The sequence below is a fragment of the Thamnophis elegans genome, chromosome 11 (genome assembly GCF_009769535.1).
Source record: "Thamnophis elegans isolate rThaEle1 chromosome 11, rThaEle1.pri, whole genome shotgun sequence".
NCBI lineage: Eukaryota > Metazoa > Chordata > Lepidosauria > Squamata > Colubridae > Thamnophis > Thamnophis elegans.
The window spans coordinates 28,874,755-28,901,540 of NC_045551.1; the positions used below are offsets into that span (position 1 = coordinate 28,874,755).

At 39.4% G+C, this 26,786-nt stretch overlaps 1 protein-coding gene across 1 annotated transcript in view; it reads left to right on the top strand.

Moving 5' to 3' along the window:
* Nucleotides 1-26,122, top strand: part of MXRA5 (matrix remodeling associated 5) — a 37,534-nt gene extending 11,412 nt beyond the window's left edge. The window contains exons 5-6 of the mRNA XM_032226729.1: nt 35-935; nt 22,801-26,122. Of these exons, the coding sequence (XP_032082620.1) occupies nt 35-935; nt 22,801-24,709 (2,810 nt within the window). The 3' untranslated portion in view covers nt 24,710-26,122. The remainder of the gene's footprint in view (nt 1-34; nt 936-22,800) is intronic.
* The last annotated feature ends 664 nt before the right edge of the window (nt 26,123-26,786 follow it).

The window sequence follows — 26,786 nt, forward strand, 5'->3', positions numbered from 1 at the left end:
ACTTGTGTTTCATTTTCCTACCCTGAAACTTTAGGAGAAACGATGACAGCCCAAACAAAGAAGCATCGGTTTGAAGTCTTGAAAAATGGCACACTCCTTATTCAGAGTGTTCAGCTTCAGGACCGTGGACAGTATCTGTGTGCTGCTGAAAACTCTCATGGCACTGATAAAATGATTGTCCTGTTGACTGTCATAGCTCAACAGCCTAAAATGTTGGGTTCTCGCTTTAAGGATTTGACTGTTTATTTTGGAGAAAAAGTGACTATGGATTGCCAAGCCACTGGAATCCCAAACCCACACATTTCTTGGATTTTTCCTAATCGTAAAATATTTCAAACTGTGAGTACTATGGAGGGAAGGGTTATGCTATATGAGAACCGAACCTTGCTCCTGAAAGACAGTAACTTTCAAGATCGGGGAATTTACAAATGCATAGCCAGCAATGCTGCAGGAGCTGACAGTATTGCCGTGAGACTTCACATAGCTGCCTTGCCACCAATTATTGAGCAAGAGAAAGAAGAAAACTTTTCTCTCAATGTGGGGCAAAGCATTCACATTCACTGTAGTGCAAAAGCAGCCCCTCCACCTGGCATCCGTTGGGTACTTTTTGATGGGACTCAGATTCGTCCCTCTCAATTTGTCCATGGTAATCTGTTTGTTTTTCCAAATGGAACCCTTTATATACGTCACGTATTGCCCAAAGACAGTGGGAGCTATGAATGCATTGCAGCAAATATAGTTGGAGCAGTCAGGAGAACTGTACAGCTACAGGTCAAAAAGCAGTCAACAAATGCCAAGATCACAGGAAGCTCACCCCAGAGAACAGATGTAACTTATGGTAGCACCCTGCGGCTGAATTGCAGTGCCTCTGGGGATCCCTGGCCATGGATCCTCTGGAGGCTTCCTTCAAAAAGAATGGTGGATTCTCTACAAAGGTAAATATTTCTTTTGGCATTCTAGGTATAAGTTGTTGTATTTTGATTTTATAGATAATGATTCTTCAAATCAACATCATTCTTTCATTCATTCCAGTGATATCTACATTAAGTCAGGGATGTATGGACTTTGGGCCCATGTTTATCTATAACTTCCTAAATTATTGGTAGGACTTTCAAAGTTCTTACAGAAGTGTAACCTTAGTAAGATATTAATGGGACAAATTATTAACTTCTGGAGAATAAATGTATTGATAAATTAATTCAAATTACCTCATTTGTAATTTGCTCTGGCCATTTGTAATCTGGTCATGGGTTCCCAAAAATTGCACATCTGTTTTATGTTTGTTGATTATAAATTATCAGTTTATATCTGAGTATGCAAAGATACATTATAATCTATATATCATAGTTTCTGAATATGAACTAATCAGTAAATTTATTATATTTTTCATACCATTGTATTTCTCTTTCATGTAACATTGCAACATTTGCAGATTGCTTGATTTTATGTATGTACTAGCTGAATACCCATGCTCCGCTACAAAACTATGTGATCGGGCTTGATAAATTGACACTTGAAAATTAATGAGTAGTTACCATTGGCCTCCCCTCTCCCCTTCTCTCCCTCAGCCTTGCCCCACAGAATCCTCCCCTGTCCTATTCCCTTCTCTCCCTCAGCCTTGCCCCACAGAAGCCCCTCCTATCTTATCACCTTCTCTCCCTCGGGCTCCTCTCCAAACTCTCAACCAGCAGGCCGGATGAGTCACATGCTGGCCACACCCACATCCAAGTTTTCAGGTTGGGAGTGGGAATAGAACATCTAACTCCTTATCATCAAAGCATATTAATAATAATGTACAAAATACTAATGCTCTGATGGTCATTTTGAAAAATCCTTTGTTACCGAACACCTAGAAGCCAAGAGAAACATATGTGCCAAATTTTAAGTTTGTAGGCTTTACGGTTCTGGAGATTTCGTGATTCCTGTGTGAGTGTTTTCGTATGTATGTATGTATCTATGTATGTATGTACTGTATGCATATATATATATACCGTATTTTTCAGAGTAAAAGATACACTTTTTTCTCTCAAAAAAGAGACTGAAAATCTGGGTGTGTCGTATACACTGAATACAGCATTTTTTTGCCTCCCAAAACCCTGCCCCTTCACCAAAATGGCAGTGCATAGCCTCTGGGGGCCAGGGAGGGCAGAAATGAGAAAAATGGTCCGTATTTTTTCAATTTTACCCCCCCCAGCCCCCAGGAGCACTCTATAAGTTTCCTAAAAGCTATCTCTGCCCTTTTTTTAACAAAAAAATTGACCTGTTTTGGGGGGAAATGGGCTGTTTTTTGCTCGTTTTGGGGGGGGCAGGAGCACTCTGCAAGCTCCCTAAAGGCTATTCATGCCTTTTTTGGGGGGAAACAGGCCCGCTTTTTGCAAAAAAAGGGCCGTTTTTGGGAGGTTTGCAAAGTACAAACACACAGACAGACAGACAGACACACACACACACACACACTATATTGCCAAAAGTATTTGCTCACCCATTCACATACTCAGACTCGGTTATGAGCGAATACTGGCACAATACATACATAAACACACACACACACACACACACACACACACACACATATATACAACCCCTGGTATGCCCAAATATGGGAGGAAGGTCACACACGCAATAGAGCACAGGTTCGATTCCCAACAAGGGTGTGGCTAGCTGATGAGAGCTAAATAGCTTGAAATAGATCTATACTAGTCTCCCTTTATTTATTTATCAGCATAAATATAACATATATATATATATATACACACACACACACACACATGCTATGACTTACTTGATGGAGTTTGCAAAGTGTCAAATTAAAAAAAACTTTAACCAAACCTTCATAGATTCAGCAATTTAAAGATTAGGCAATTTCTTCTCTTGCCTGTAATTTAAGAGAGGGAGGGAGGGAGGGGGAGAGAGAGAGAGAGAGAGAGATCTGTCAAACCTGGATAATAAATGCTGATATACTTTTTGAGGATGATATATTTGACTGAAATGGTGGTGCTCTGAGTATCATTTCACATAAGTAATCATTGTAACTTACATTGCATAGTCCCCTGCATAGAAATAATATTTCTTCTTGTAGTTCAAAAGTTTTATTTCTTTTAAAACAAACATTTCATCATTCCTCAATCAGTAAAACATCGAAGTACAATTTTTTGTATGCCCCTCCCTCCCTCCACCCCCCACCCCCTCCTCCTTCCCACCCACCCCCGACTTCCCAGAACCCGTACACGGTATGGATTTTTATCAAACACAGTCTAAAATCTATTGAGAAAAAAGAAACAAAGAAATTAATGACATTCTACATTGACCTTAGCTTCTTCTTGCTGAACTAGCTTTAAACAATTTAAATCATTTCTGATCTTAAGCATAGGCTAACTGGAATTTCTTGGTCCCGTATTTATTTTGTATATAGTCAATCCATTTTTTCCAGTCTCGTTTATATCTCTCATTTGAATGATCTTTAAGATATGCTGATATTTTAGCCATCTCGGCTGAATTTGTGAGTTTCAATGTCCATTCTTGAGTTGTAGGCAAGTCTTCCTTCTTCCAGTATTGCACCACCAACAGTCTTGCTGCCGTTATTAGGTGCAGAATCAAGTTAGTCTCTACCACTGTAAAGTCAGTACATATACCTAGTAAAAATAACTGAGGAGTAAACTTTATCCTTCTTTTAAAGATATTTTGCATAATCCACCATATTTTTATCCAGAATGCCTTAACCTTTTGGCAGGTCCACCATATATGATAATATGTAGCATCGAGAGAACCACACCTCCAACATTTAGGCTGTACATTCGGATACATAGAAGCCAGTTTTTTAGGATCTAAATGCCATCTATAGAACATCTTATAAAAATTTTCTCTCAGATTTTGAGCTTGTGTGAATTTCACATTTGTTACCCATATTCTTTCCCATGTATCCAACATTATTGGTTCTTCAATATTTTGAGCCCACTTTATCATACAATCTTTAACTAATTCTGTTTCCGAATCCATCTGTATTAGTATATTGTATATCCTCTTTATATGCATTAAACCTTGATCTCTTATTTGTTTAAACAAATTATCTTCAGCTTGAATAAAACCAATTTTTTGATCTATTTTCCACCTGGCCTGTAATTGCCCATACTGGAACCATGTTTGGACTACCTTGTCCTCTTTTAATACCTCCAAAGATTTTAGTTGTAGTACCCCCCTTTCCAAAATGAGAAGCTGTCTATAGGTAGTTCTATCCTGTTTTTGTGCAATGTTCATATTTTCAATTGTATGTCTAGGAATTGCCCACATGGGTATTTTGTCATTTAATTTATATTGGTATTTTTTCCAGACCCGCAGTAAAGCATTTCTTAAAATATGACTTTTAAACTTCCTATCCAATTTTTTGTTGAACAAGGAAGCATGCCAACCATATATCAGATCGTATCCCTCGATATTCAATATTCTATCATTAGTTAAATGAGTCCAATCACTAATTACAGATAGCGCCACTGCATCATAATATAATTTTAAGTTAGGTAATGTCAAGCCTCCTCTCTCCCGTGCATCTTGCATTATTTTCATCTTTACCCTCGGCTTCTTTCCTGCCCATACAAATTTGTTGATACCCTTCTGCCATTCTAAAAGATTCGCATCTTTTTTAAGTATAGGTAACATTTGAAAGAGAAATAAAAATTTTGGTAAAATGTTCATTTTCACTGCTGCTATCCTACCGAGCAAAGATAAGTGCAATTTCTCCCATTTTTTCATCTCTATCTGTATACTATGCCAAAGTGGTTCATAATTATGTTTAGTATTCATATTTATAGCTAATATTTTGGTTTTTCCTAAATTTATTTTAAAACCAGATACTTGACCATATTGATTAATCGTATTCATTAAAACCCTACTGGATCCCTACTTGTTCTAATATTATGACCAAATCATCCGCAAAAGCGCGCACTCTGTATTCTTGCTGCCTAATCTTGATCCCTTTTAGACCATCCAAGCCCCATATTTTATTCAACAATACTTCCAAAGTTATAATAAACAATAGCGGAGACAAAGGACAGCCCTGTCTTGTACCTTTTCCAATTTGAAAGGAGTCTGTTAAACTTCCATTGACTATAATTTGTTGTCAGCCTTTGCTTTGCTGTTGCTTCGGCTGCCATGAAATGGGGAGGGAGGGCATGGTATTTGGGAGGGGTTACTAATTGTGCTGGAAGAAGGTTCTGGACCTCAGCTGCCTGTCGGACTACGCATGCGTAGGAGATTCCTGCCAGGACTAACGGCACCGACATTCCATCTTCGTGATGCCTTTTGAAGTTATCTCACACCTGACACTTGGGAGAATTGTGATTGGACTGTAACTGTGATGTCAAGGGGTGGGGAATGGGTTATTCTATATATCAATCGCTTTCACACCTAAATAATCAGTCTTCGCTTCGCTATGCCTTTAATCATTTATAATTAGTAAAAGTACACTTGATTTCTACTCACGGAGTCTCGTGGTCTTCTTTCCTAATTATCTAATGGAGAGGTTCTGACAGTAAGCGAAGACTCACTCACACCCCACCAGGAGATTTCAACCTTCCGTGGGGGGTGTACTTACAAGAAGGAACGAGGAAAATGTCTTTGCGAGCGAGCGATGAAGAAGAGACTGAAAGGGAAACTGCAGACACATCATTACCTGGGAGGATGGCTGGCCTAGGAATAGCGGACCCTGCGGTTCCCCCTCGATGGTCCCTAAGTGTGGGGCAAAAAGAGGACAGCGAAAGTTGGGGTGCTGGAGTTACTAGGAGACAACAAAGGGGAAAACCAGCCGACTGGGAAGAAACCTTGACCGAACGGAAGCCCCGAGAAAGAGAACAAACGGAAGAGTTTGAACAAAGGTACTCTATGCAAAAATTTAGGGAGGGTGAAGAGGCCGAGGGAGGATGGGAGCAAACAAACCCAGAAACAGCTTCCCCCCCCCCAGCCAGGGTGGCTGCCAGAGTAGGGGGGCCCCCCAGAAGATGCAGAATGGCAAAAGTCCCTCCCTTGCCTGTAAAATATGATGGGAATTCCAAGAAACTGGGTCTCTTTGTTATACAAATTTGGAACTATATGGAGATTTATGGGCCTGATTTAGAAACAGATGAAATGAAGGTGCGAATGGTTTTACTTTCTTTGGAGGAAGAGGCGGCCGAATGGATGGTCAGCTTGCATCAAAGCAATTCCCCCCTCCTGAGAAATTTTGATGCTTTTATGACTGCGTTTAAAAGACGATTTGATGACCCACTAATTGAGAAACGGGGAAAGATGAAATTTATGGCCCTCAAACAGGGAGATAGACCGGTGGCTGAATATATTCAGGAGTTTCAACAGCTTTCTTGTTATATGAGAGGCTGGTCTCAAGATGCCCTTCTGGATCAGTTTGTGTTAAGATTAAATGAGGACATTTACCAACAATGCGTTAACAGACACCTTCCCAAGCGAGTTACAGCTTGGTATGAAAATGCAGCAGACGTTAAGCTCGATTTGATTAGACTTCAACGTGCGAGAGAGGAGAAAGCAGGAAGATCACCCCCCCCCCAGCTCAAAAGGCCCCATTCCGCATCAGGGGTGAGGGAAAGGGAAGCTCCACCAGCAAGGCCAAGCCGCTCAAATGTTTCCGTTGTGGGAGGGGAGGCCACCGCGCCACAGAATGCCGCGTTAAATTTCCTGCAACCGCCCCGCCCCCTGCCAAGAGGGAAGGGAAGACGAGCAAGGGTCCAGGGAAGAAGAAAGAGGCTGCTTTCGCTGCTGATAACACCCCCCCCCAGCGCTTCAGGGAGGAGGTGGAGGAAGAAGCAGACGTCACCCCCAGCTCCTCTGATGACTCCAATGACGACGCCTCGCCTCGCTGGGTGAGTTCAAATAAAGGCCCCATGTTGATCCCAATAGAATTAAGGGTACCACCCAATGGGATGACAGAACAGCTTCCTGCCCTCCTTGACTCGGGCTGTTCGAGATGTATGATTAATCCTGCAATGGTGGAAAAACTGGGCCTGAAATTAAGAACTTTGAAAACCCTTATTGTGTTTTGCCAAATCGATGGATCCATTGCAGGGGGTGGCCCAGCCCATTTCTATACTGAACCTCTAGAGATGAAAATGGGCACCCACGTAGAATTGATCTCTTTTTTTTTTTTTTTTTTATTCTCAACTTTTTTATTTTTCTTTAAAAAAAACAAACACAAATATGTCATCATTTGTCAATCATTAAGACATTGAAGTACAATTTTTTTTTTGTTGTGTGTATCCCTCCCTCCCTCCACCCCCCACCCCCCCTCCTCCTTCCCCCCCCCCCGACTTCCCAGAACCCGTACACGGTATGGATTTTTAACTAACACAGTCTAAAATCTATTGAGAAAAAAGAAATAAAGAAATTAATGACATTCTAGATTGACCTTAGCTTCTTCTTACTGAACTGACTTTTAACAGTTTAAATCATTTCTGATCTTAAGCATAGGCTAACTGGAATTTCTTAGTCCCGTATTTATTTTGTATATAGTCAATCCATTTTTTCCAGTCTCGTTTATATCTCTCATTTGAATGATCTTTGAGATATGCCGATATTTTAGCCATTTCAGCTAAGTTTGTTACTTTCAATGTCCATTCTTGGATTGTAGGCAAGTCTTCCTTCTTCCAATATTGCGCCACCAACAGTCTTGCTGCAGTTATCAGGTGCAGAGTCAAATTGGTCTCTACCACTGTAAAATCAGTACATATACCTAGTAAAAATAACTGAGGACTAAACTTTATCCTTCTTTTAAAAACATTTTGCATGACCCACCATATTTTTATCCAAAATGCCTTAACCTTTTGGCAGGTCCACCATATATGATAATATGTAGCATCGAGAGAACCACACCTCCAACATTTAGGCTGTACATTCGGATACATAGAAGCCAACTTTTTAGGATCTAAATGCCATCTATAGAACATCTTGTAAAAATTTTCTCTCAGATTTTGAGCTTGTGTAAATTTCACATTTCTTACCCAGATTCTTTCCCATGTATCCAACATTATTGGTTCCTCAATATTTTGAGCCCATTTTATCATACAATCTTTAACTAATTCTGTTTCCGAATCCATCTGTATTAATACATTATATATCCTCTTTATATGCATTAAGCTTTGATCTCTTATTTGTTTAAACAGATTATCCTCAACTTGAATAAAACCAATTTTTTGATCTATTTTCCACCTAGCCTGTAATTGCCCATACTGGAACCATGTTTGAACTACCTTCTCCTCTTTTAATACCTCTAAACATTTTAATTGTAATACCCCCCTTTCCGAGGTAAGAAGCTGTCTGTAAGTAATTCTGTCCTGTTTTTGTGCTGTATTCATATTTTCAATTGCGTGTCTAGGAATTGCCCACATGGGTATCTTGTCATTTAATTTATATTGATATTTCTTCCAGACCCGCAATAAAGCATTTCTTAAAATATGACTTTTAAAGGTCTTATCCAATTTTTTGTTGAATAACAGGTAAGCATGCCAACCAAATACCAGATCGTGTCCCTCAATGTTCAATATTCTATCATTAGTTAAATGAATCCAATCACTAATTACAGATAATGCCACTGCATCATAATATAGTTTTAAATTAGGTAGTTTCAATCCTCCTCTCTCACGTACATCTTGCATTATTTTCATCTTTACCCTCGGCTTCTTTCCTGCCCACACAAATTTGTTGATACCCTTCTGCCATTCTAAAAGGTTCGCATCTTTTTTAAGTATAGGTAACATTTGGAAGAGAAATAAAAATTTTGGTAAAATGTTCATTTTCACTGCCGCTATCCTACCCAGCAAAGATAAGTGCAATTTCTCCCATTTTTTCATCTCTGTCTGTATGCTATACCAAAGTGGTTCATAATTATGCTTATATAATTTCCCATTTGAAGTTAAAATGTTAACTCCAAGATATTTGACTTTTTTAACTACCTCACATCCTAGCATCACTCCTAATTCTTCCTTTTGTTTAATATTCATATTTATAGCTAATATTTTCGTTTTTCCTAAGTTTATTTTAAAGCCCGACACTTGACCATATTGATTAATCATATTCATTAAAACCATACTGGATTCCTGCGGTTGTTCCAATATTATGACCAAATCATCCGCAAAAGCGCGGACTCTATATTCTTGCTGCCTAATCTTGATCCCTTTTAAACCATCCAAGCCCCGTATTTTATTCAACAATACTTCCAAAGTTATAATAAACAATAATGGGGACAAAGGACAGCCCTGTCTTGTACCTTTTCCAATTTGAAAAGAGTCTGTCAGACTTCCATTGACTATGATTTGTGCTGTTTGCTGTTGGTATATTGCTTTAATTGACTGTAAAAAATTATCTCCTATCTGCATTTTTTGCAGTATCTTCAACAGAAATTGCCAATTAACTCGATCAAAGGCCTTCTCAGCATCCAAAAATATAAACGCAGCAGGGATCTGGTTGTTCTTTCCCAAATATTCTAATGCATTAATAATTAATCTAACATTACTTTTCATCTGTCTCCCTTGTATAAAACCTGTTTGGTCCGTATGTATCAATTGTTGAATGACCAACATTAACCTATTTGCTAATATTTTAGTAAAAATTTTATAATCTACATTCAGTAATGAAATGGGTCTATAATTTTTGGGTTGAGTAGTATCTTGATCTTCTTTGGGTATCAAAGATATAAACGCTGTCTTCCAAGATGGAGGGACTTTACCTTCCGTTTGAATCATATTAAATAATTCTCTAAGAGGTTCTACCATTTCTAACTGTAAGTTTTTGTAGTAAACCGCTGTCAAGCCATCTGTACCTGGTGCTTTCCCTGGCTTTAATTGCTTAATTACCTGCAGGATTTCCCCCGAGGTTATTGGTTGATTCAATTTTTGCCTGTGTTCTTCTCTAACTGAAGGTATTTTCTCCTTGTCTAAATATTTGTCTATGTCTAAACCATTAATTTTATCCCCTTTATACAGTTCTGTAAAAAATTCCCAGAAAGCCTTTTGAATCTCTTCCTGTTGGAACACCTCCTTCCCTCTGTAAATCAGTTTAGATATATTTCGAGTTTTCCTTTTTTTCCTAATCTGATAAGCTAACCATCTGCCAGGTTTGTTTGCATTACAAAAAGTATTGTGTTTTGCATATAATAAATTAGTAGCTACCTGGTCAGAGATCAACATGTCGAATTGAGATTTTAATATGTTAATAGCTTCCTTAACCTTTGTATCGTCTGGTTTCCTTGTTAACTCCAGCTCTTTTCTCTTAATTTCCTCTTCCAGTTCTGTTCGTTTTAACCCTTGCTTATTTCTATGTGTTTTATTTATATTCATCAAAACTCCTCTCATATACGCTTTGCTTGCATCCCATACAAATTCCATAGATGTACCCTTATTCATATTCAAAACAAAATATTCAGATAGTAATTTTTTACAATCATTAATATAGTTTTCATATCTAAATAAATTTTCATTCAGTTTCCAAAACCTTCTTGCCTGCACTACCCTTCCCAACTCCATCCAAACTGGGTTATGGTCCGAAAGGACTCTAGCTGCAATCTTTGTTTTCTTGACCCTAGAAAGCAAATCATTAGTGGTTAGAATAAAATCAATCCTTGAAAGGGATTGATGCCTGTCCGAGAAGAAAGTGAAGTCATATTCCTCTGCATTTCTTTCTCGCCAGATATCTCTCAATTCGAAATCATCCATAATGTCAAAGAAAGATTTGGGTAACTTTGCTCGCATCTTGGTATTTAGGCGGGAAATCTTCTTATCTCTCTTAGTGTCTATCACTCCATTCCAGTCACCCAATAGTATACAGGAACTATAGTCCCACTGTACTAATTTAGCATGAAGATTTCTATAGAATCTATCTTGCTGTTGATTGGGAGCATAAATTCCCAAAAGTAATGTCTTTTTCCCTTCTAAGATTAAGTCTAAAGCAATATATCTTCCGAAGGGATCTGCTTCTATTAATTCAGCTTTCATATCTTTTCTTAAGTATACAACTATACCATTCTTCTTTTCCATAGCAGAAGCTGCAAAATGTTGACCAAGTTTTGAGTTGATCAAATATTTTTGATCAGTTGACTTGATATGAGTTTCTTGCAAACAAATTACATCGTTCTTAAACTGTTTAAGATAATGAAATATTTTCTTCCTCTTCTGTGGAGAGTTCAGTCCGTTGACATTCCATGTTAAAATCTTAGTTGTCATCTTTGGTTGGTTGAAGCATTTTTAGAGCTTCCTGCACGGCCTGTTTAACCTTAGGTCTAGCTCCTCCCACTGCTTCCAGATTTGTTGTTGTAGTTCCTTGATCGATGGCCGATGATTGTTGATGCTGTTGCTTCTTAGCTTGTTTCTCCATACGTCTAGTAGTCATGCGGCTAGGTCTTGGTTCCATAGCACCTTGCACTTCTAGAGAAGAGAGATGCTCCATCTTGTCTGGTGGTTGTATAGTTTGCTGTCTATCCTGTCCTTCTTGTGGTCTTTCTCTAGGTCCAGATGGTGCAGGGTGTCCGGCCTTCAATATATTATAATAAAAATCTCGGGCTTTCCATACAGAGTTGAGGCGGTACCTTTGCTTATCAAATGTAAATATGATGCCGAATGGTGCATCCCATCTATATTGTATCTGACGATTTCTGAGTTCTTCGACCAAAAAAGCGTAGTCTCTTCTGGCTCTTAACATTTGAGGTGGTATCTCTTTCAAAACAGCCAGGTCTTCACCGCCAATTTGAAGCTTAGTGTTATAAGACGCTTGCAGTACCATATTTCTGAACTCTCTTGTAGTAAAATATATAACGATGTCTCGAGGAAGCTGCTTCTGCTTTGCCAGCCAGGAGTTAACGCGGTAAGCTTTGTCAATTTGCCAGCCTTGGTTGGTCCCTGGTCTTCCCATCAGGCGGTCAAAGCTTCCGATAGGATCTGTTTCAGGTTCTCCTGTTTCTCCTCACGCAGCCCCCTTACTCTTAATGCGAACTCCATTTGTCGGTACTGTATCATAATAATTTCTTTTTCAGCATTTTCCACTTTTTGTTCCACCACCTCTGTTTTCAATGTCAAGTTAGCATTGGCATCATTAAGAACCTCTAGAGTATCTTCCACTCCAGAAATATGTTCTGTTAATACAGTTACAAGACTCAGCATGTCGTCTCTAATTTTATCAACCTTAGCCTCAAATTTCTCATACAACTCCTGTTTAAGTCCTTTTATTTCACTTTTAATTTCACTTTTAATTTCTTCTTTCATTTCTTTTATTTCCTCTTTTCCCTCCTCTCTATTATCTCTAAATTTATCTTCCATTTTAATTGTCTGTGCATTAAGAGCCTCGCTTAGATTACTCAGAAAAAATTCTTTCGTTAACACATCCCCAGCAGGGGGCGTAGGAAGCGGAGGCTGCAGCTTTGTGCCAGGCACTGAGGATGTGCCCCTGGAAGTGGAGGGTGACGACTTCAAGTTAATATTTGGTTTTGAGGCCATTTCAAAATTTGTCTGCCTGCAGTTAATAAAACTCTATTGCCTAAATATGCAGCTTTAAGTAAAGAGGCTTTTATTTTGAAGTTTAAGGCTTGGCAAAAGTTTCAGTGAGTAAACATTGTAACAAGACCGTTCAACAGATTCGTCACCATTTAACTTCCAAATAAGCAAAGTTAATGAAGGAGTAAAATTCTTCTATTGTGAAACCAAAACATATGATAAGCTATCTCTTTTGTTTTGAATTCTTTTGAAGTCTTGTGAGAATTAGCAAAAAGTGTTCGTTATTACCGGAGAAACCAGCCTGCTCGGCGCCATTTTAAAAGCCTCTGAGTAAATAATTTTTCGGAGGAGAAAAAGAGAAGAAGCTAAAATGTTGATAAGCAATTATTGTCCTCGCAGTAAACGGATTCAGCTCGTGATAAGATTAAATCAAACAAAACTTAGAGCAGAGTGGGAGAGACCTACTTTGTCCTGCACAAGGCAGTTTGAAGTTCCCAGCACGGACAGCCGTTCTGCCTTGGGCTAGCCCCCCTTTCCTTGCAAGCACAAAAGCTGCAAAAATCGAAGAGCATTTGCCAGCAAAACAGTTTCTTCTTTCCCTCTTGCCTGAAGGATAAGAAAACCTGATAAGACGTCAGATGGAAGATCCTCTAAACAGGTACGTAGCCAGGAATTCGGAGGCAGCTGATTTTTTGCTGCCTTCACCAGTAGGCTCCTCCCAGGAAGTCCAGAATTGATCTCTTTTATTGTGGCTCCTGGAATGGACAGACCCCTGATTTTGGGACTCCCCTGGCTTCGTAAATGGAACCCTCGCATTAATTGGAGGGAGGGGTGGCTGCGCATTCGCACCAGCACAGCTCCAAACAGGGAGGGCGATACCCCAGAGCCTGCTGGCTCCAGCCCCGCATTGGCCGCTAGGGGCCAGGAGAGAATTGAGGGGGAAGAAAAGATTCCAAAAGAGTATTGGGACCTGAAAGGAGTTTTTAGTGAAAAATCTACAGATAAGCTTCCACCCCACAGACCTACTGATTGCTCCATCGATATTTTGCCGGGAGTAAAGCTTCCAAAGCCCCAAATATATTCAATGTCTCCTAGGGAAATGGAGGAAATGAGAAAATTCATTGATAAAAACTTGGAAAGGGGTTTCATTGAGCCAGCACGACCCAAGGTAGCTGCACCCGTGTTGTTCAGAGAGAAGAAAGATGGCTCCCTGAGATTATGTGTTAATTTCAAAAACCTGAACTGTATCTCAGCTCAAAACCTGTACCCGTTACCGTTGATGAAGGACATGCTGGCCCAATTGGGAAAGGACCGCATTTTCACTAAATTGGACCTCAGAGAAGCGTACTATAGAGTCCGCATAAAGGAGGGGGATGAGTGGAAGACAGCTTTCAACTGCCCCCTCGGTTGTTTCCAGTTCCGGGTGATGCCCTTTGGCCTGCAGGGGGCGCCTGCAGTCTTCATGCAATTAATTAATGAGATTTTCCATGACCACCTTTACAAGGGCGTTATCGTATATTTGGACGATATCCTTATTTACACTCAAACTTATGATGAACACGTCACGTTGGTCCGCACTGTCCTGAAAAAGCTCCAGGCCGCTGAACTTTATGCCAAGTTGTCCAAGTGTGAATTTCACCAGGAGAAGATTGACTACCTTGGGTATTGTATCTCCCCCGCTGGTATTGAGATGGACCCCGCTAAGGTGAAGGCGGTCACTGAGTGGGAGGCGCCCCGTACACATAGACAATTGCAGAAATTTTTGGGTTTTGCCAATTTCTATCGTCAGTTCATCCCTTCTTTTGCCAAAATTGCGCTTCCCATCACTAATTTATTGAAGTCCAAAGGTGGGCCTAAACCTAAGCCTAGCAAGCCGCTGGATTGGACCATGGAGTGTCAGGCTGCTTTTGAGAAGTTGAAATGGCTCTTTGCGGCAGAACTGGTTCTGAAGCATCCAGACATGGACAAGCCTTTTGTTGTTCAAGCTGATGCCAGCAACGTGGCAGTTGGGGTCGTCTTGCTTCAGGCCAACGACCAAGGTAATTTGCAACCATGCGCATACACCTCCCGTAAGCTCACAGACACAGAAAGGCGTTGGGCAATCTGGGAGAAAAAAGCATTTCCGGTGCATTGGGCTTTGGCCACGTGGCGCCACTTTCTGGAGGGCGGTAAGCACCCATTTTAGGTGTGGACTTACCATAAGAACTTAGAGGTTTTGAGGACTCCGAGGCACCTCTCTCCTAAGCAGATGCGCTGGGCTCAGCATTTCAATCGATTCAATTTCACACACAAGTACATCCCAGGAGGGAAGAATTTCATGGCTGATGCTTTGTCCAGACTCCCTCAGTACAACTGCTCTAAGCTGAGTATTGTTCAACACGTGGTTCCCGCATCCAGCCTTGCTGCTCCGGTTGTCACTCGGCAGCAGGCACGCTCGAAAGTAGAAGTGCCTCAAGATTTCCTTTCTGACCTCAAACAGGCCCTTCCCCAGGATGACTGGTTCCAGCAGCATCAAGGTGAATGCACGATGAGGGATGATTTACCGTGGATTGGGGCGAAACTTTACGTACCTGCCTCTCTTCGCCTCATTGTTCTCCAACGGGCTCACGATTCCAAGTTGGCGGGTCACTTTGGATTTGTGAAGACGCTGCATTTGGTGAAGAGGCAGTTTTGGTGGCCCTCTTTGAAAAAAGACATTGAACTTTATGTTGCCAGTTGTCCGGTCTGTGCAGCCGCTAAAGGACCACCAGGAAAACCGCAAGGTCTACTCCAATCTGTAGCCCGCCCTGTCGCCCCTTGGAAGGAAATTTCTATGGACTTTATTGTCGAACTTCCCGAGAGCCAGGGGCACACCGTCATATGGGTGGTTACTGACTTATTTTCCAAACAAGTTCATTTTATTCCGTGCCACAAGATTCCTTCTGCGAAGGCACTTGCTAAGCTCTTCATTTCTCACGTTTACCGTTTACATGGGGTGCCTGATCGCATCATTTCCGATAGAGGTGTCCAATTCACTTCTGTTTTCTGGAAGGAATTTCTTAAGCGCATTGGCTCCGCCCAGGGCCTAAGCTCCGCCCACCACCCTCAGACTAATGGGGCTTGCGAGAGGACTAATTCTGTTCTGGAACAATATTTACGTTGTTTCATCAATTATCAGCAAGATGATTGGGTGGACTTGTTGCCACACGCTGAAGTGGCTTATAATAATTCTGTCCATAGCAGCACTGGATTCACTCCTTTTCGTGTTGTGTTTGGTCAGGACTTTGTTCCTATTCCTGAAGTTCCCCTTGAGCAACCACAAGTTTCTTCCATCTCTGAGTGGAGTGAGCGATTGAGCCTTGTTTGGCCTTTGGCACTTAGTACTTTGGATGCTGCGCATCGCACTCATAAGAAACAGGCTGATAAGAAGCGTGCGCAACCTTACCAGTACAAAGTGGGTGACCAGGTTTATTTATCCACGAAGTTCCTTCAAACTACACAAAAGTCGAAGAGGTTGGGGCCTAAGTACGTTCGCTATGCCTTTAATCATTTATAATTAGTAAAAGTACACTTGATTTCTACTCATGGAGTCTCGTGGTCTTCTTTCCTAATTATCTAATGGAGAGTTCTGACATTTGTGCTGTTTGCTGTTGATATATTGCTTTAATTGACTGTAAAAAATTATCTCCTATCTGCATTTTTTGCAGTATCTTCAACAGAAATTGCCAATTAACCCGATCAAAGGCCTTCTCAGCATCCAGGAATATGAACGCAGCAGGGATCTAGTTGTTCTTTCCCAAATATTCTAATGCATTAATAATTAATCTGACATTACTTTTCATCTGTCTCCCCTGTATAAAACCTGTTTGGTCAGTGTGTATCAATTGTTGAATAACCAGCATTAACCTATTTGCTAGTATTTTGGTAAAGATTTTATAATCTACATTAAGTAATGAGATAGGTCTATAATTTTTTGGTTGGGTAGTATCTTGGTCTTCTTTGGGTATCAAAGATATGAACGCTGTCTTCCAAGATGGAGACACTTTACCTTCCGTTTGAATCTTATTAAATAATTCTCTAAGAGGTTCTACCATTTGTAACTGTAAATTTTTATAGTAAACTGCTGTCAAACCATCTGTACCTGGTGCTTTCCCTAACTTTAATTGCTTAATTACCTGCAAAATTTCCCCCGAGGTTATTGGTTGATTCAATTTTTGCCTGTGCTCTTCTCTAACTGAAGGTATTTTCTGTTTATCTAAATATTTGTCTATATCTAGACCATTAATTTTATCCCCTTTATACAATTCTGTAAAAAATTCCCGAAATGCCTTTTGAATCTCTTCCTGTTGAAACACCTCCTTCCCTCTATGAATCAGTTTAGATATATTTCGAGTTTTCCTTTTTTTCCTAATCTGATAAGCTAACCATCTGCCAGGTTTGTTTGCGTTACAAAAGGTATTGTGTTTTGCGTATAATAAATTAGTAGCTACCTGGTCGGAGATCAACATGTCAAATTGAGATTTTAATATGGTGATAGCTTCCTTAACCTTTGTATCTCCTGGATTCATTGTTAACTTCAACTCTTTTCTCTTAATTTCCTCTTCCAGTTCTGTTCGTTTTAACCCTTGTTTATATCTATGTGTTTTATTTATATTCATCAGCACTCCTCTCATATACGCTTTGCTTGCATCCCATACGAATTCCATAGATGTACCCTTATTCATATTCAAAACGAAATATTCAGATAACAATTTTTTACAATCATTAATATACTTTTCATATCTAAATAAGTTTTCATTCAATCTCCAAGACCTTCTTGCCTGCACTACCCTTCCCAACTCCATCCAAACTGGGTTATGGTCCGAAAGGACCCTAGCCGCAATCTTTGTCTTCTTGACCCTAGAAAGCAAATCATTAGTGGTTAGTATAAAATCAATCCTTGAAAGGGATTGATGCCTATCAGAGAAGAAAGTGAAGTCATGTTCCTCTGCATTTCTTTCTCGCCAAATATCTCTCAATTCAAAGTCATCCATGATGTCAAAAAAAGGTTTGGGTAACTTTGCTCGCATCTTAGTATTTGGGCAAGAAGTCTTATCTCTCTTAGTGTCTATCACTCCATTCCAATCACCCAATAGTATACAGGAGCTATAGTCCCACTGTACTAATTTAGCATGAAGATTTCTATAGAATCCATCTTGCTGTTGATTAGGGGCATAAATTCCCAAAAGTAATGTCTTTTTCCCTTCTAGGATTAGGTCTAAAGCAATATATCTTCCGAAGGGATCTGCTTCAATTAATTCAGCTTTCATGTCTTTTCTTAAGTATACAACTATACCATTCTTCTTTTCCATAGCAGAAGCTACAAAATGTTGACCAAGTTTTGAATTAATCAAATATTTTTGATCAGTTGATTTGATATGAGTTTCTTGCAAACAAATTATGTCATTCTTAAACTGTTTGAGATAGTGAAATATTTTCTTTCTCTTCTGTGGGGAATTCAGTCCATTGACATTCCATGTTAAAATCTTAGTTGTCATCTTTGGTTGGCTGAAGCATTTTTAGAGCTTCCTGCATGGCCTGTTTAACCTTAGACCTAGCTCGTCCCACTGCTTCCGGACTTGTTATTGTAGCTCCTTGATCGATGGCCGGTGATTGTTGATGTTGTTGCTTTTTAGCTTGTTTCTCCATTCGTCTAGTAATCATGCGGCTAGGTCTTTGTTCCATAACACCTTGCGCTTCTAGAAGAGAGAGATGCTCCATCTTATCTGGTGGTTGTGTAGTTTGCTGTCTGTCCTGTCCTTCTTGTGGTCTTTCTCCAGGTCCAGATGATGCAGGATATCCAGCCTTCAAAATATCATGATAAAAATCTCGGGCTTTCCATACAGAGTTGAGGCGATATCTTTGCCTATCAAATGTAAATATAATGCCAAATGGTGCGTCCCATCTATACTGTATCTGACGATTTCTGAGTTCTTCGACTAAAAAAGCGTAGTCTCTCCTGGCTCTTAACATTTGAGGTGGTATCTCTTTCAAAACAATCAGGTCTTGACCGCCAATTTGAAGCTTAGTGTTATAAGACTCTTGTAGTACCATATTTCTAAGCTCTCTTGTAGTGAAGTATATAACGATGTCTCGAGGAAGCTGCTTCTGCTTTGCCACCCAAGAGTTAACGCGATAAACTTTGTCAATTTGCCAGTCGAGGTTGGTCCCTGGTCTTCCCACCAAGCGGTCAAAGGCGTCTGATAGAATCTGTTTCAGGTTCTCCCGTTTCTCCTCAAGCAGCCCCCTTACTCTTAATGCGAACTCCATTTGTCTATACTGTATCATAATAATTTCTTTTTCAGCATTTTCCACTTTTTGTTCCACCGCCTCTGTTTTCAATGTCAAGTTGGTATTGGCCTCATTAAGATCCTCTAGACTATCTTCAATTCTGGAAACATGTTCTGTCAATACAGTTACAAGTCTCAGCATTTCATCTTTAATTTTAATAACCCTGGCATCAATTTTATCATACAACTCCTGTTTAAGTCCTTTTATTTCACCTTTAATTTCCTCTTTTATTTCTTTTATTTCCTCTTTTCTCTCCTGTTTTATCTCCTGTTTTATCTCCTCTTTAAGATCTCTAAGTTTATCTTCCATTTTAATTGTCTGTGCGTTAAGAGCCACACTTAGTTCATTCAAGAAGAATTCTTTCGTTAACAAATCCCCAGCAGGGGGCGTAGGGAGCGGAGGCTGCAACCTAGTGGCAGGCACTGGGGATGTGCCCCTGGGAGTAGAGGGCAACGGTTTCAAATTAAGATTTGGTTTTGAGGCCATTCCAAAATTTATCTTCCAGAAATTAATAAAACTCTGCTGCCTGACTATGCAGCTATAAGTAAAGACGCTGAATTTCTCCCTTTACTTTGAAATTTGAGGCTTGGCAAAACTTTCAGAAAGTAAGCATTGTAACAAGACAGTTCAGCAGATTCATCACCATTTAAGTTCCAGATAAGCAAGATTAATGAGAGAATGGAAGTCTTGTAAAAGTGAAACTAATTAGAAAGCTTCTGCTGGCTGATTGTAAAACAAGTAATAAGGACGCTCCTTTGAAATTTTAGAGTTCTGTAACATTTAACAAAAAGTTTAGGTGGATAATCATTATTACTGGAGAATCCAGCCTGCTCGGCGCCATTTTAAAAGCCTCTAAGAAAATAGATTTTCAGAGAAAGATCTTGTAAAAAAAGAAGCTAAAATCTTGATAAACAATTAATTTCCACGTGGACGGATTCAGCTCGTGATAAAATCAAATAAATCAAAGCTTTGAACTGAGTGGGGGAAACCTTACTTTGTACCGCACAAGGCAGTTTGAAGTTCCCAGCACAGACGCCGTTCTGCTTTGGGCTGGCCCCCCTCTCTCTGCAGACACAAAAGCTGCAAAAATTGAAGGGCATTTGCCCTTCTTGCCTGAAGGATAAGAAAACCTGTTAAGACGTCAGATGGATGATCATCTAAACAGGTACGTTACCAGGAATTCGTGGACAGCTAATTTTTAAGCTGCCACCATCAGCAGGCTCCTCCCAGGAAGTTCTCAAATAATATTTCTTCTTTTATGTAATATGAGCTCATTTAAAGTTATCACATCTTGGTTGCACAAATCTGCATAGCTACAGTAAGGGATGCAAGAGTTATTAGTTTACTATACTTGATTGCTGTCATTTAGTTCCTTACTGCTATTTTTGTCAGCCCAGATCTGATAACCCTCTTCTCTAGCTCAATCTATACATTCCTACATAGATTAACAGGTAGCATGGGAAGATTGATGGCCTAATTACTTACGCATTGCATTATGAAAGGGACAGAACCTATATTGAATAGACTATTCTATGACAGACTAGGAATAGTAGAAAGGAAATTAATTATAGAAAATCATAGGGAGAAAGTATAAAAGTATCAACTACCAGCTACAGATGAATGAGTGGAAATTAAATGTCCTATTCTCACAGCTTTGAGTCTCAAGAGTACTAGGCTGAGGCCTATAACTGCAATCTACGCAAAAGCTGTGGTAGGTATGACTAGATAATTATCACAAAATACTGAAAACATGATCCAATGCTATTTTTATGTACTTATTTATTAATCATATTCAGCTTTCCATCTCACAAAAAGTGACTTTGGCAGGCGTACAACAATTGAAGAATGTGTGTGTGTGTGTGAGTGTGTGTATTTGTGTGTGTATTATATAAAGCCTAGGCTCAGAAAGTATAAAAATTGTGACCTCAATATGAGCCTTTTAAGCATGTTTCTAGTTCTCTGAGAACCGCAAGACTGATAACAAATCCATGTCTTGAGAGACTTCTGGAATGCCAAAAGGGGGGAATTACAAGAAAGGAGCAAGCTTGTATTCAATGAAATGTAGTCTTTTTACTGGTCCCAAATAATATTACCTCTCTTGCTTGATTTGAGTTTTAAAGACCAAGAAAAAGCCCGCTTAGTCTAGTTGAGGCACCATGCTAAAAACCAGGAGACTGTGAGTTCTAGTCCTGCCTTAAATATAAAATCCAACTGGATAGCTTTGGGCCAGTCACTTTCTCTCAGCCCAACCCACCTCAGAGTTGTTGTGGGGAAAATATGAGGAGGAAGGAGTATTAGGTATGTCCTGTTTATCACCTTCAATTATTTATTGTGTCTTAAATTCCTTTCTTTTATTCTTGTGGCGTTTGAATTGAACAGAAATAACTGAAAATCCATTCATTAACTCTTTATCTTAGTTTTACCCACATAAACACAGACATATGCAAAAATATAGAGTTTGAATATTTTTGTTTTTTAGTTGATACAAATGGAACAAGAAATGCCTCAAAAAGTGGGAGCAGCTTAAGAGTAGAGAAATTCTCAGCCAGAATCACTATCCAATGCAAACATCTAATTTGCCAAATAAGCATAATAAACTGGAATTATGTCATTAGATTTCTATAATGACTTAAAATAGATTGATCATATATTTCACTGTGACATACAATGTTTTTTCCTTATACATTAAGCATATTGGATATATTTTAAGAGATTACTTTATGTAAATATTTTGTATAAGGCTTGTAAAAATGACTTTTCTATTTCTTTTTGATGCTAAGAAATCCATTATGGATTATTATTGATTGACAGCATAATTCAGTGTATGTCTATTCAAATGGGAAATATATTTCTGAGAAGTATGCTTCAGATTGGTACCAAAATTTGAATATTAATAAATACATATATATTTCACTTTTAATAGACAATTTGTTTAACTGCTATAATCAAAATACTATCAGCCTCTGCAGAAAGGTTTCTTGGTTAGTAAACATATGTATATCTTTTCATATGGACTGTAGTCTCAATATTCCGTTCATTCTATAAACATGTGCATCCATGTGTACAAAGTTACTTGAAACTTATCCATGTTATATATATATATACGATTTTTTTTTCATGTCTACATGCAGGATTCAGTTTTATAAATAAAATTACAATCTTCAAAAGGAAAATTGGAAGTAAACAAAAACATCATTTTATTAAAATAAAGTCAGTTTCAGTATGGTTGTTGGCCTGAAAATGAAGATAATTATTTTTGAGGGTGAATGTTCGTTCTCCACACTTGTGGGTTGGGTTCCAAATGTTTCCTTACCAGACTAGGTAATATCTTCAGCAGAGTTAGGTGATGCCAATGTCAGTGTTCTTCTGTTTATAACAGCTCTGTGTGATCAGTGGGTCCTGTGATGATGAGGTCACATCAAGTGAGGGTCCCATCAAGTCAGGGTATTGTGATAGGCTCTGTGATGGGTCAGTGTGGGTGTGTCAAGAGAGTATCTTATGGTGGGTCTTGTGATGGGTCAAGTGTGAGTCACCAGTGAGACCCTTGTGATGGATCTTGTGGCTGGTTTTAGGTCAATGGGTCTGTTGATGGAATTGCCTGTGGCGTACCAGGCTTCAATGCATATGGCAGATGGTAGTGTGGCCAATGATCTTTGTGTTGTTCCAATCAAACTGGTGCTGTTTGATGTCAGTATGAGTAGAAATTGGGGGTTTGAGATCATGGCATTTGACTGCCAACTAATGTTTGTGGATCCTGGTTTTTTACTGATGTGATGTTTGTCCCACGTAGAATTGGTTGCAATTGTTAGTGTTGCTTTTGTAAATTACATTGTTTTCTTTCATCTTTTTGTATCTTATTTTGTTCTATATCAAGATTAAAGAACGAATTTTCACCCTCATCCTACACCTGAGCTACAGATATTCTACCACTATTGTATACTTATTTTTGTTTGTTGATAGCTCAACAGATGATGGTTTAATAAGCATATATTCTCCTTCCTTTTTCCCTTTAAAACAGTTTGGACAGCAGAATCAAAGTACTTGGCAATGGAACTCTGGTTATCCACTCTGTCACTGACAAGGATGCAGGAGACTACCTGTGTATGGCCCGCAACAAGATTGGAGATGATTATGTGGTCCTCAAAGTGAATGTGATGATGAAACCTGCCAAAATTGAACACAAGAATGAGAATAATCACAAAGTGATATATGGAGGAGATCTAAAAGTTGATTGTGTTGCCACAGGTCTACCAAACCCTGAGATCTCCTGGAGTCTTCCAGATGGAAGTATGGTTAACACTTTCATGCAATCAGACGACAGTGGGAGCCGATCAAAGAGATATGTGGTATTTAACAATGGAACATTATATTTCAATGATGTAGGGCTGAGAGAGGAAGGAGACTATACCTGTTATGCTGAGAACCAGATTGGTAAAGATGAGATGAAAGTGCGGGTTAAAGTAGTAGCTGAACCTGCCACAATTAGGAATAAAACCTATGTCATTCTCAACATCCCATATGGTGATGCAGTATCTGTAGGATGCAAAGCAAAAGGGGAGCCTACTCCAAAGGTATTCTGGTTATCCCCAAGTAATAGACCAATCCCAACCTTATCAGATAAATATCAAGTGTACATAGATGGGACACTTCTCATACAAAAAACCCAAAGATCTGACAGTGGCAATTATACATGTGTAGCCCGCAATAGTGCTGGAGAGGACCGCAAAATTGTTTGGATCCATGTCAATGTTCAACCCCCTAAAATAAATGGTCACCTCAGCACCATCACCTCAGTTAGAGAAATGGCTGTAAAAGACAGCCAGAAACTTATTGACTGTAAGGCAGAAGGTATCCCATCTCCCCGGGTCATGTGGGCTTTCCCAGAAGGAGTGATCCTCCCTGCCCCCTATTTTGGAAACAGAATCACTGTACATCGCAATGGTACACTGAATATTCGTGGGGTAAGGCACACAGATGCTGTGCAGCTGGTGTGTATTGGCAGAAATGAAGGGGGAGAGGCCCGCCTAGTTGTGCAGCTTCAGGTTGTGGATCACGTGGAAAAACCCTTCTTTGAGGATCCTGTTACTGAAAGGATTACAGCCACTGCAGGTCACAGTATCAATCTAAATTGCTCAGTCCATGGGACCCCCTCACCCAGAACTGCCTGGATCCTTCCCAATGGTACCAAACTGATGAAAAGCAGTCATCTGCAGAGATTTTATCACAAAAGGGATGGGATACTACACATCAGTGCTCTGTCTGAAGCAGATGCTGGAACTTACCGTTGCACTGCCAGAAACCCAGGGGGCTATGTAGAGAGGGTGGTCTTCCTCAAAGTGGGAGTGAAGCCAGAAATCAGCAATCTTTATAACAACCTGGTGAGCATCATCAATGGAGAGACATTGCAGCTTCACTGTGCCACCCAGCCTGGTCAGCGAGCTCGTGTAACCTGGACTCTGCCTAATGGAATGGTCTTAGATAGTCCCCAGGCCATTGGACGATTCTCCCTGCTTGAGAATGGCTCCCTCATCATACGTGAGGCCTCTGTGTTTGATAGAGGGACTTACCTATGCAAGGTAGCCACAGATTATGGCTCTTCCCTTATGAATGTTCCTGTGATTGTGATTGCCTACCCACCCCGGATCACAAGTGAACCAGCACCTGTCATTTATGCAAGGCCAGGGAATACAGTGAAGCTGAATTGTATGGCCATTGGAATTCCTAAAGCAGAAATAACATGGGAACTGCCAGAGAAACTGCATCTAACCACAGGAGCTCAGTCCCGTCTGTATGGAAACAAATTCCTTCATCCTCAGGGCACCCTAATCATCCAGCAGGCTACACAAAGAGATGCCGGCTTCTATAAATGCACTGCTAAAAACATACTAGGCAGTGATTCCAAAGCAACCTATATACACATATTCTAAAATCCTAGTAAACATCTTTGAATATATAACGGTATCTAAAATCCTTGTCAAGCGAACAATGATAGGAAATAAAGTAGCTGAATGCAAATGTTGAATCACGCAGCTGAATATTAATAAAATAACAAACTATAATTGAGGTATCATTTTAGAAAAGGCTTACGAACATTCTCTAGGCTGTTAATAAAAATTCTCACCTTGGAACCTAACATTAAAGCAAGGGGATATACAATCAAAATTTAGTGGGGAGCACTGTAAAATTGATGTTTTGAATATAGCTTTGAAATTTGACTTGGAGGGACCCTATATCCATGTATCAATCAAACCAAATTTGTTTGGATTCCATTAAGGGGGATTTCATGGCAATCACCACTGTAATTAATTCTTTTGTGCAATGCATAAAGCCTAAAACTAATCCTTAACCCGATTTAGGGTGTGCTATGTATTCTTCTAGCTTCAAGTTCCCTTACATTGATATATTCATATGTAAATATGAATATATATCATCTTGACCCTTGAATGTGGTAGCATAATTTTTGAGTTTCCTCCTCCCATATTACATCATTATCTGCCAGTGAAGTGGATGCAGAAATTCAAAAATCAGTTGCCATGATGGAGCAAGTTACAAAGGAAAGAAAATTACTTAGTGTCCATTTGCAAATTATTTATTGTACTCATTTATTTTCCATAATTTGTAATGTTATTGGACAGGAAGCAAATTGGAATATACTGTAAATATGCAATATTTACAAATAATGCTAAATTGGGAAACATTTGTTGACAATTTTTCATAGACCATTTCTACTCTATTCTAACCACGGATAAGCTTATATTCTGTTTTGAAACAAACACCTTAAGATATACCATAGCAGTATTACTCTAACAAAAGTTGACATAGGAAAAAATGCTTTCTTCTTCTTGTTGGCTGCAAGCTATTTCTTTATACATCCAGTTTCAAGCTTTGCTCTATAATTAGTCCTAACTATTCTTCTATCACAGGGGTTAAGGAAACTATGGATCTCTAGAAGTCAAACTATGATGCTCAGTAACCCAAGGCAGCAAGGGCTTTTGATACAAGCCATATTGCAATTTGTCCTTAAGTCTTACCATTTGTGCAATGATGTTGTGATAAATGTGACCTCACCTATACCCTGAAGACTCCTATGCCGGAACCATGGTCAGAAATCAGAATTGATGAGAATTCAGCAACATCAAAATGCCCCCCCCCTTTCTCTTTTGCAGTTCTCATGAATCTTCCAATTATCAGTAACTGAGTAATAACCCTCTGATTTTATTTCAGCATGGCAAAACAATAATTACTGTAAAAGTAAAAATAGAACTCAGCAACAGAATTCCTAGTTGATGTTCTTTTATTTTATATTTGTCAATGTGTGTTTTTCAGACTATGAGACTAGAAGTATATCAGTCACAGGTGTCTCAGTACATAAATTATTGGTCTTTACAAGACTTTGATATTTTACTGTATTTTATGTAATATTAAGATCAATATACTGTGTTTTATAATAAAAACATTTTTCACATTTTTTTTCATAGTGGCTTTTTTATTGATAAATTTAGGGTGAAGATAAGCTGCAGAATCCAATGAGGGTATATAAAAAAATACCCCATTCCATTTTAATTCTTAACTATCTGTTTAATTATTTAAATAACAATGTTAAAAGTTATCTTAGATTTAATTGAATTGAATTGAATTTGAATTTATTATATTTCTATGCTGCCCTATTCCCAGAAGGGACTCAGGGCGGCTCACAAACCAAGTCTGGGGTGGGGGGATACAAATAGGAAAAAAAGACATGGACAAAACAATACCACAATTTAAAAACAATCAACAGCCACACTATTCGAGCGGGGACAGGAACTCATCAGCCCCAGGCCTGTCGGAACAGCCAGGTTTTAAGGGCTTTGCGGAAAGCCTGGGGGGTGGTGAGGGTCCGAATCTCCACGGGGAGCTCGTTCCAGAGGGCCGGAGCAGCCACAGAGAAGGCCCTCCTCCGGGTGGTTGCCAGATGGAATTGGCCAGTGAATGGAATTCGGAGGAGGCCTAATCTGTGGGATCTAA